The 10,523-nt window shown below is 44.5% G+C and overlaps 1 protein-coding gene across 1 annotated transcript in view; it reads left to right on the forward strand.

Moving 5' to 3' along the window:
• The window catches only part of LOC106938051 (voltage-dependent T-type calcium channel subunit alpha-1G-like), an 81,744-nt gene that overhangs the window by 23,713 nt on the left and 47,508 nt on the right, over nucleotides 1-10,523 (forward strand). Inside the window, exons 2-6 of the mRNA XM_015019877.1 lie at nucleotides 2,134-2,293; nucleotides 5,413-5,707; nucleotides 6,192-6,284; nucleotides 8,002-8,890; nucleotides 9,434-9,822. Of these exons, the coding sequence (XP_014875363.1) occupies nucleotides 2,134-2,293; nucleotides 5,413-5,707; nucleotides 6,192-6,284; nucleotides 8,002-8,890; nucleotides 9,434-9,822 (1,826 nt within the window). The remainder of the gene's footprint in view (nucleotides 1-2,133; nucleotides 2,294-5,412; nucleotides 5,708-6,191; nucleotides 6,285-8,001; nucleotides 8,891-9,433; nucleotides 9,823-10,523) is intronic.

Raw genomic sequence — 10,523 nt, forward strand, 5'->3', positions numbered from 1 at the left:
CATAATATGCCAAAAAAGAGATTTAGTCAATCAATAAATCAATATTATTTGTACAGCACATTTCATCAGCAAAGCAGTTCAAAGTGTTTTTACATCATGAAAACATAAAAACGTCATGAAGACAACATAGCAACATAAGGGCTCTGCTTTTTCAGATTCAAGCTGATTTTACTCGATTTGTGCATCACTAGTAACTGAAGAACAGCAACTGGTGACTCATACAGTCATTTTCAACACCGACTTGCTCATTTTTAATCACATCAGTCTGTCTTCCATACAGTGCGGCTTTTATTAAGGTTTCCATGGCAGGCTGAAAGAGCCTCTTGGGTTATTGTGCACTCGGTTCAACCGGTATGTGCTACACAAAGTTCCACCGTCTGACACGAGTAGAAGAAGCTCCAAAACGTTGTTCTTCAAACCCGTCGGACGTCATTCAAGAGTCACTGCGGTGGCGTTGTTGCTTTTTTCCAATGTTGACCTTCCCTCCATCCCAGCTGCGATTCACGCCTCTCGGATCTTTTCCTTTGAGAGAACAAAAAAGGCGTGAAAGGCGCAATCCAAGCATGGGAGCGTTTTCATGCCGTCGCTCATCCTCCTGTCCTTCAGCTATACTTTTTTTTTTCTCTTTTTTTTTTTTTTTTTCCTGTCCTACCTTCATCTACTCTCCGTCTCCGCCATCAGTGCCTCATTTGTTCTCCAGATCTGTGAAAAGTCTGCGAGCTCGTCCTTGTTTATCTTCCCCTGGTCTGACAGCGGAAAGAAGCAAAGTTTTTCTGTGCAGTTTGTTCAGGCGTTTAAAATGAAAAGTGACAGAAAAACACCTGGAATCTCATGCAGTGTGGTCTGCCACAGTCTGGAGGGAAAAAGTGTTGGAATATGGATCGGGTTTGTGCGTGTTTATGGGAAATCTTTAATGTCTTCGGATAGATCAGACTAATAGTAAAGCAAAACACCTTTTATCGAACCATCACTTGGCTTTCTTTTCTCCCAATAGTCTGAGCAAAGGATCAGAAAACCCTTATCGTCTTCCTTGGTTTCTCTCCTCCTCTGCTGCACCGACTCTCCGTCCTCCTCACAGGTCGCTATCGGCTCAGGAGATGAGCTCTGTTGGCTCTCCGGCGGGGGAATGACTTGGCCTCTCCAATTACCCAGAAAACCCCAGATCAGAAAAATGATCCTCATTATTGACGCCTGACTCACTGAGCCGCCGAAGTGGGAGATGACGGGAGAGAACGGCAGACAACGACAAAGGAGGGAGGGAGGCGACGAGAGATTAAGCGCCGGCATGAAAAGAGAAAATTGGACAAGTTTAGGCAAGATGGATAGACAGTTAGCAGTATCTGCGCGACGGAGGGACACTGGCAAAGGTAGCAGAGGGACAGCGTAGGCGGGTAGGAAGTGTGAGTGCGTGTTGTCAGAAACTTGAAGGAACACCGTCCAGAGCAGATGGATTCTGGGATGTCATGTACGAGCGGCGAAGAAGCAGATCCGTCCTTGTCGCTTTAAATCATGAGAACTCCAGAGCATTTCGTTCAGAGCATGAATCTCGGAGCTTCATGGTGTTGTGTAGCGCAATGGTCGGGTTTGGGTCATTTCCTGGCTTGTGTGGAACATTTAATAAGGCTGCAGTACATAAAGATCAGAGAAAATCAAAGGAGGATGCAGAAAGTTGTGTTAATCTACTTAGAATAGTCTAAATAAACGAGTAGAGAGTTTAACCTGTTGAGGAAATGAAGAAAGTGAGTGGGCTGTAGCAGCTAATCAGATTGTAACAAGCGCAGCGCACAGAACGCGCTCACGCCTCCATCAATCAATCATCTCAGATGATTTGCACTTGACACATCCAACTTATCGCTGGTTGTGGTTACGACAAAGGACAAGATGGCGCTGGAAGGTGTTAAACAAAAACTACAAACAGCAGAAAACTGCAAACAGTAGAAGAAGTTAAACTGGTTACTATTAAATGGTCGCTCAGGTGAGTTTCACGCAGAACTCTAAATTCCCATTATTTGCCATCCCTGATTGGCCAACCAATCACATTATGCTTAACGTCAGAGTAGCGTCTCACACGGTAAATGTTGTCATTGTGCTGTACGCAGAGTATCTGACCCTGTCCTTGCCTCTCCTCTTCAGGTATGCGCATCCTGGTGACCCTGCTGCTGGACACGCTGCCCATGCTGGGTAATGTGCTGCTGCTCTGCTTCTTTGTCTTCTTCATCTTCGGGATCGTTGGCGTCCAGCTGTGGGCCGGCCTGCTCAGAAACCGCTGCTTCGTCAAAGACAACTTCTCCTTGTGAGTTCGGCTCTCCGTGTGTGTATTTGTGTCATTTATTGTGGACAAAAAAAACTCTGGGGTGCGGGGGGGGTTAGGTTGGACTGTGGGTGTAAACTTAAAATATGTTTTATTCATTGGGAGGGTTAGGGAATGTGTTGTTTAAAACTGTTTTTCAGACTTCACAACAACCTGTCAACATGTTGCACCGTACCTGTGCAAAAATAATTTCCAAACAAATCCTCAGTTTTATCTGCAGAAAACACAGCTATTGTTAAAATGTTTTGGCAAAGTCTCAGAGCCATTTTTCCATTTTTTTACACCGGAGCTCTGATTGTAATTATTTTCAGGCGCCACTGTCTGGCATTTAATCAAAGTCCACAGACTCCAAACTTTATTCTGATGGTTGGAACCACAGATTATGGTGATGGTAAGGAGGCATTTCAAGCCCAAATCCTTGGAGCTCGTCATCAATGATAAGTAGGAATAAGTAAAAATCTCGTCTGCAATTATAAAATGAGTTTGGTTGCTGTGATGTCAAAAAAAAAAAAAAAATTTCATTGATTTTGAAAATGAAAGGTATAAAACATTTTCTTGGTTGAATAAAATTAAAATGAACTCTGAATGTGCAAAAGATGTGAATAAATTTGGCTTAATTTCCTACACAGTCAAAACAGGAACCGTAGGAAGCAGTTAAAACGTTACCCCGTAATCATCCAAATATCAGCCGCGTCATTGTTAAATTCACAGTGTTCAGAGCGTGTGGAAATGAAAGGTATAAAAATGTAGCGCCTTATACTCTGGAAATTACGGTAAACACAGTTGGATCGTGTCTTGGAAATACTAGAACCCACTGGCAACACTAACAAGCACTGAGAGCAGTAAGGCATTGGAAACCATTGCAGACTGAAGCAACCTCCACCACCACCATGATTTCAGGGCACTTTTTGCACGGAAACCAAAAAGTTCACATTTTGAATGGTTTCTTCAACATTTCTGCTTTCTCCCCTCAAATAATATAAATGGAAGTCCGTTGCGCAATGTGAAAAAGTTCAAAGGGACGACTTCTGCAAAGCCTCTACGACTTGTTGCTTCATCGCTAGAGCCCCATTGAATTGGCCAGTTGAAAGAAAGTCTGCGGGACGCCAAAGTAACTTCATCCTTCTTTCAAACTGGGTCACGCGCCACCGTCAGCGAGGCTTGCGACTCTGACGCCTCATCGCCGTGATGAATGGAGGACCGAGACAGGTTCTGGAATAATAAAAATGGCCCTGGATCGTCTGTGCTCCTGTATTTGGGAACATTGGTACCCATAACTTATTCATGTTGCCTGAGTCATCTAGGGATCATTACTCTCTAAGGGATTTATGACACCTCACATCTGTAATTTAAGTTCATGCATTATGCCTTCGGTGCGCAGACATCATTTCTGTCGTCACTGTCGGTTCTTGCGACCGGCTAGCGTTCCCTGGAAGACCTGCGCCTTGTAAAAGGCGCCAGACTTTACTAACGGGTCTGCTTTACAGGCGGCTTTCACGCTTCGCTTCGCGGCACTCCATCACGTCGCCAAAAGCTTCTCGGCAAACACCCGACACATTCATGACCTCCTTTTTCATGCTGATTAGGAGCATTTCAGATCGCCGGTAGAGAGCCGCGTCCCTCCCTGCGCATCAAGCCGTGATGAACGGACACGGGGCTCATCAGCCCCGTAAGTGGCTCTGGCAGATCTTCTCGACGTGTGAAGCAGCTTTTAAGGAAGAGAGTGAGAAGTGATCCTGAAGTGGAAAACAGATTGGTCTGATCTCCCCTCCCCACGAAAAAAAAAAAAAAAAAGTGTGACTGCGTTTTGCAATTAATAGAAGCTGCCAGCTGAAGGTGTGCTGACAGATGAGCCAGATATAACACAAACGCCAGACACGTTCCCTCTCTTCCAGATGGAGGAGTGCTATGTAGCAGATATGCCAAGAGGTGCTATGGCAGGCGTGTGTGTGTGTTCGGATCCAAATCCCCTCAAAAGACATAAGGGTCTCTGCAGGTATTTGGCCCCGACGGCCTGACATAATCTAAAACTAATAACGGTTTACGTGGCTTTGTTCTTAGATGTGCTAATCGGCAAGAGAAAAAAATGCAGTTAAGACATTTTCAGGTTGGAAGTGTGTCTAACCTGCAAAGAAGAGGACATAGTTTGACTACAGCTCCTGTAGCGTCTTTTACCTCTATAGGAGTCACATTTGACTCATCATTAGACTTTGAGTCACATTTCCTGTTGTTTTCCTATAGGATACATTTCCTTTTAATGGTGCCAGTTGATGCTTGGCAGCTGATGAGACTCGCCATGCTGTCCATAATGGGTGATGAAATACCTTAGAAATACCTTTCCTTTAGTTTTTTCATTAATAAAAATCATAAACTTTGTTGAATCTGCAATGAAAATGGTCCAGCCCAAAGTTTCAATTATCCATATATGGACATAGCTTCCTGGTGATTTTACACTCCAAAGTCCCATTCTGTAAGATCTCCTTACGCCACTCTGAGACATTTTTTTTTTTTTTTAATATTGCGTCTCCACCCTCAGAAAACACAAAAATTGAAAGTGGAAAAACAAAAAACGACTTGGTTCTAAATAATATACAGTCATATTCGATAAATACTTTAATTAAACCCAAATTTCTGTATTAAATATTGTTAAATCATATGAAATGATGTTTTTAATGGTGTGGTGTATACTCTTATTCTAAATGTCATGTTTTCATTACCTGTAAGTGGAAAAATCTTCATAATTACAGAAATTAAAGCATCTATCTGTGAGTAAAGTAATCTATATAATGTGTTTCATTTAGCGATAAGGTTCCTGAAAATAAATGGACTTTTCAGTAATACTTAAATTAACATGCAGGTTCTGTAACTCAAAAGCTTGACCAGCTCTTTCCACATTGATGTAGATTCTCAGTCAGACGTGGCAACTTGACTTCTCTTCTTACTCCTTGAAAACTCTTCAACTTAACATTGTCTTTGGTTGGAGAGCCACGAAAAAACAGGCGGCGAACAACAATCAGATGCTTTCCCCTGTGTCGTCTTTTATGTCAAGGCGTGCCTGTCAGTAACCTGTGCCACTCGTCTCCCTTCTGCCTTCCGCAAAGCCCTCTGTCTGTGGAGCTCGGCAAGTACTACCACACGGAGAACGACGACGAGAACCCCTTCATCTGCTCCATGCCCCGAGACAACGGCATGAGGGACTGCGGCTCCATCCCCAAGCTGTACGACGAGGCGGGCCAGCAGTGCAGTCTGGACATCGACTCCTACAACAGCACAGACAACACCACCTGCGTCAACTGGAACCAGTACTACACCAACTGCTCCGCCGGCCTCATCAACCCCTTCAAGGGGGCCATCAACTTCGACAACATCTGCTATGCGTGGATAGCCATCTTTCAGGTAGGGGGGCCGACGAGTCCTGAGAGTTATGAGTGAATAACCAGGTTTTGAAACATTTTGGGAAGCTCAACAGTTGGTTCGGCGGATGGAACGGTTCTCTAATACAAAGCCTAAATGTGGTCAATGCATCAGAGGAACAGGACTTTGTCACAAAACAGGGGAGACTCTACTCTTGTTTGTTGTCCTTGCATTACCTGACAGGTCTTATGTTGGACTGTTGATCTGATTTAGTTTGGTACCAGGAGGTTATTTAAGAGGACAAAAGCCATATTGAAGATTGCATCAAAAGTCTGGTTTTGTGTCAAAGACTCTGAGATGAAACTAAAGGTTAACACTAGAAAAAAAAATCACAGAAAATGTGCCCTTTTTAAAAAAATCTCTTCTTAGATTTTCTGTTCAAAGTCATTTGAATTGCCTTGTTGCTGAAAATGACCTTACCTTTCTGCCATTGTTGTCTTCGCTGCCTCTGTCCCCCTTTTCGTAGGTGATCACTCTGGAGGGCTGGGTGGACATCATGTACTTTGTGATGGACGCTCACTCCTTCTACAACTTCATCTACTTCATCCTGCTTATCATTGTAAGTCCTACTTGTTGGTGACCCTCAGCTGCTCATAAGTTTACACACCTCTGCATATTTCCTTTGTTTGATGACAACTCATTTTGTTATCAAACTATTATGTTGTCTCCTTTTAAATCAAAACTACCAAAATGACCCTAATTAAAATTGTGTGTAACCTGGAAGTGTTGACCTTGTAGCAATCTTAATTTAACACACATTAGCTCAAATGACTAGTAAAGGGCTTCTCCTGGGATCTGTTTACTTGTAATAAGTGTGGACACATGAGAAGTCGATCGGCTCTGGCTTCCTAACAGATCACTCCGTTTTTCTTTTTCGTCCACTGCTCCACAGATGTTGCTGGACTCTGATTCATTTGGAAAAGCTAAAGCCATTTACAAAAGTAGTTAACTTTTGGATAGAAAAACATCCAAGCAACTGAAAATGCCAATCAGTAGTATTTAAACTCTTAATTAAGTAGTGGGAAGTGAGGGGCACAGCTGACATTAAGGAAAAGTCAGATGGGCTAACAAGAAGTATTTCTCCACAAGGAAATGATTCAGAGAGCTAACATGTGTCTTGCAGAACTCTGAAACACTGGGAGGAAATATGGGAGGCAGGGTTGAGTTGAGAGAATGAAAATGTCACCATGCCATGGAAACGTAGTAATCTTCTGACCCCAAATGGCACAAAAACGGGCATCAAAACTTTAACGGGACCACAGTTTAACTTTATGGCCACAACCATCAGCTCTACATTTGGAGAAAAGCCAACAGTTGATCTTTAGGGAATGTATGAGCTACAAACAACAGGAGGCTTGAATCACTGTCACAAAAACAATTGCAGACAGAGTTAAGGCGCCTCTTGGCCGTTTTGACATTTTTGTTCTCAGTGGACCAATGCAAGGAGGGGAGGTAGAAGTGAGCCAGCTGATGCTACGGGCCTTAACTTTTAAAAACAGTAAGTGATTGTCCCGTGTCAGCTGTCTTGTATCAGGGCGAGTCGGCTTCGCAGGTTGAAGAAGTGATAATAAAGTTGTTTGTGTGACCAGCCAGACACAGAAAGCCAAAACATAAGACTGAATCATTTCCAGTGAGAAGAAGAAGAAGGTTACAAAACATAATTGACACTGGAAGCATTTACTCGACCATCAACAGGATCGCCACACTGGTTTTGTCCGCCATTATTTTTAGACTTAAGTTGCAAATTTTATAGTTAGAGTGTGGCATTCTGGCCATCCTTGTGGGGTTTTTATTTTTTTTGTGAAAGAGGCTTTAGTCAAAATTGTTGGCAAAATGAATCCTCTGACATTGACTGGAAGAAAATTTGTACCGATTGGGGCAGAAGATCTTCCTGGAGGTCCCAACGTAAAATCAATCAAAACCTTGAAAGAAAGTGGATCTGTCATTTGTTACAGCAGGAAAAGGTGAAGTTTATGGAATGGCCGTTATAGTCTCCTAACCTCAGTATCTCAGTCTTATGTTCACCCCTTCAAATAAAGTGCTACTGTTTATCATTTAAAAATAGCTTCCATACTATTTGAGGCGTTACTCAACCAGTAAACATGAATACTATGATTTATATTTTGTGCAAAATGGCCAAAAAGAAAGTTTGAGAATCTGTGAAGTCATAGATATAAATGCGTGTAACATGGGTATTAACAGATGACAGGAACAATGGGTGGACAACCACAGACAATGCCCAAATAACAATGCCATCTATCTCTGTTCTTCCTTAGATCGGCTCATTCTTCATGATTAACCTGTGCCTGGTGGTCATCGCAACTCAGTTCTCGGAGACCAAGCAGCGGGAGAGCCAGCTGATGAAGGAGCAACGAGTGCGCTTCATGTCCAATGCCAGCACTCTGGCCTCCCTGTCCGAGCCGGGATCCTGCTACGATGAGCTGCTGAAGTACCTGGTCCACATCATCCGGAAGGGAGCCAAGCAAGTGGCTCACGTCTGCAGGTTTTTGGCCCGCCGCGCAGGACTTAACATCGCCTCCTCGCCGCCAGCTACAGAGCCCACACATAGCCAGAGGCAGAGGAGAAGAAGAAAATCCTCCAGGCAGGGGTCTATGTCGGTTCACCACATGGTGCACCATCATCATTACCTCCACCATCACTACCATCTTGGCAATGGCAGCATCCGGGAGGGAGGGAGCACGAGGTGTCTGGAGGGGAGAGACGTGGAGGCCGGGCCTCCCAAAGCAAGCACAAGCGTTGTGCCACTTGGCTTGGCACCGCCGACCTCTTTGATAGCCGCAACCTCCGACTCAAACCTCGCCGTGTTGGGAAACCTGACCTCTGGAGCCGGCGACTCGTCCTCGGGTTGCGGCGTGCTCAGAGGAGAACCATCTCACTGCACTTTGTTTCCCACCAACCGGGGAACGAATCCAGTGGCCTTCCTGGCTCCAACTCCCACGTCCAGAACCATGAAGAGGAACTCTGTACCGTTTGCTGCTCCGGGGCCGAAGAACTACCCCACCCTCCAGGCCCGAGCCCTGGCAGAGTCCAGGAGAGGGAGCATCACCGCCAGCACGCTAACAAATCTGAGTTACAATCTCAATATCCCACCAATGCATCTGGACAGACGGCCATCCAGCCTGGTGGACACACACACTCCAACAGGTAAACACATGGAGAACTATATGTGTGGTAACTAGACTATGATTTGTTTTAGAAGTATGAAGGTCTACAAGGTATTAAACACTAGCGCCAGCTTTCTTTCTTTTATTATATCTATTAGCTTTTTCTGTGCATGGTTATTGCACTCGGACTGAGCTAGGAAAGTGCTAAACAAGCTAAAGGATCGTGCTAAAGTGAGGTATTAGTCATGCAGTACTCTGGGTTTTTCTGCATGGAATTTTCATGTTCTTCTGTCTGGGTACTCCAGCTTCATCCCACAGTCCAGAAACATGACATGGTTAATTGGTCTCTCTAAATTGTACTTAGGTGAGGTGTGTATGCGTGCATGTTTTTTGTCCTGTGTGTTTGTCTGTTGCGCTGAGATGAACTGGCGATCTGTCCAGGATGTACGCCACCTCTCTCCTAATGACCACTGGAGATGGGCAACAGACCCTCCCTCCCAACTTTGCCAGGCTATAAAGGTGGTAGATTGAGCCTATAAAGTCTGTACAGTATGATTTTATGTCATTTCTCATTTGGCTGCAGCTCAGCTCTCCTGCCAATTGTCGGCTCGTGAGCTCATCACTATGGATGCAGCTGGTCTGACTATGGACCCTGAGACCTGCCCTGATTGCGCAAAGGCACTGGCCCATGAGTTGGAGGGTTTCACCGAGGGCAACGAGACGCCAGGTGACTCGGACAGCGACGGCGTGTACGAGCTATCGCAAGACCACCACCACAGGGACAGGAGAGACAGCCGGCAGCCCAGGAAGAAGCGTCGGAGGTTGGGCAAGACGGCTGCCAAAGTCGTCCACTTTTGGAGGCTGGTGTGTGACACCTTCAGGAAGATTGTGGATAGCAAATACTTTGGTCGGGGGATTATGATCGCCATTCTGATTAACACTTTGAGCATGGGGATCGAGTACCATGAGCAGGTTAGTGCACATTTCTTTTCCTCTTTGCCTTATGAGAACTTTTTTTTAACGGTTGTACAAAGTGTACATTGGACATAGTGGCAATAGTTAGAGGGATAGGAAGGATTCCAACCATTGTCTATCTGCTTATCCTTGCCGTATTGCTGGGATCTGGTGCCTAGGGTTAGTATGCCATTCAGCCATGGCAGACGCGCTGATCATCTATCAGCCATCAGAAGAGCGTCTTATTCAGTCGTTGAAGCAACAAACCCCTAAAACCTGGGAGCGGCTGTGTGTGCAGCATTTTGAGGAAATTGTAGACATCTAGATTTTTACAGAAGAGCTGTGCATTCATCACGTTCAAATGACACACAACTTTTTCTGAATTTTGTGATGCTGTGTGACTCGAACAATGCAACCAGATGCATTGCCCGAAAAAACAAACACAGACCATTATCCTCTCTTACTACTTCCTGTTGTAGTCTTTGTCGTTTTCAGCAGTAATAGCATCCGGTTGTTGATCATGTGACCCGCGTGACTCGATAAGAGTCTCAATTGCTGTTCTGCGAAACATCTATGCCGATAGACCGCCTCATCCTCGCACAAAAAATTTTGTAACAAAAAATGAGTGTTTCAGAAATTGCCAGGTTTCCATTAGGCTAATTTATTTTTGTAATTGCAGTTCGGGCAATTTTATGGTTAATGGAAATGCAGTTATAGAC

This window comes from Poecilia latipinna, unplaced genomic scaffold (assembly GCF_001443285.1).
Source record: "Poecilia latipinna isolate Pla-1442-1.1 unplaced genomic scaffold, P_latipinna-1.0 Scaffold2496, whole genome shotgun sequence".
NCBI lineage: Eukaryota > Metazoa > Chordata > Actinopteri > Cyprinodontiformes > Poeciliidae > Poecilia > Poecilia latipinna.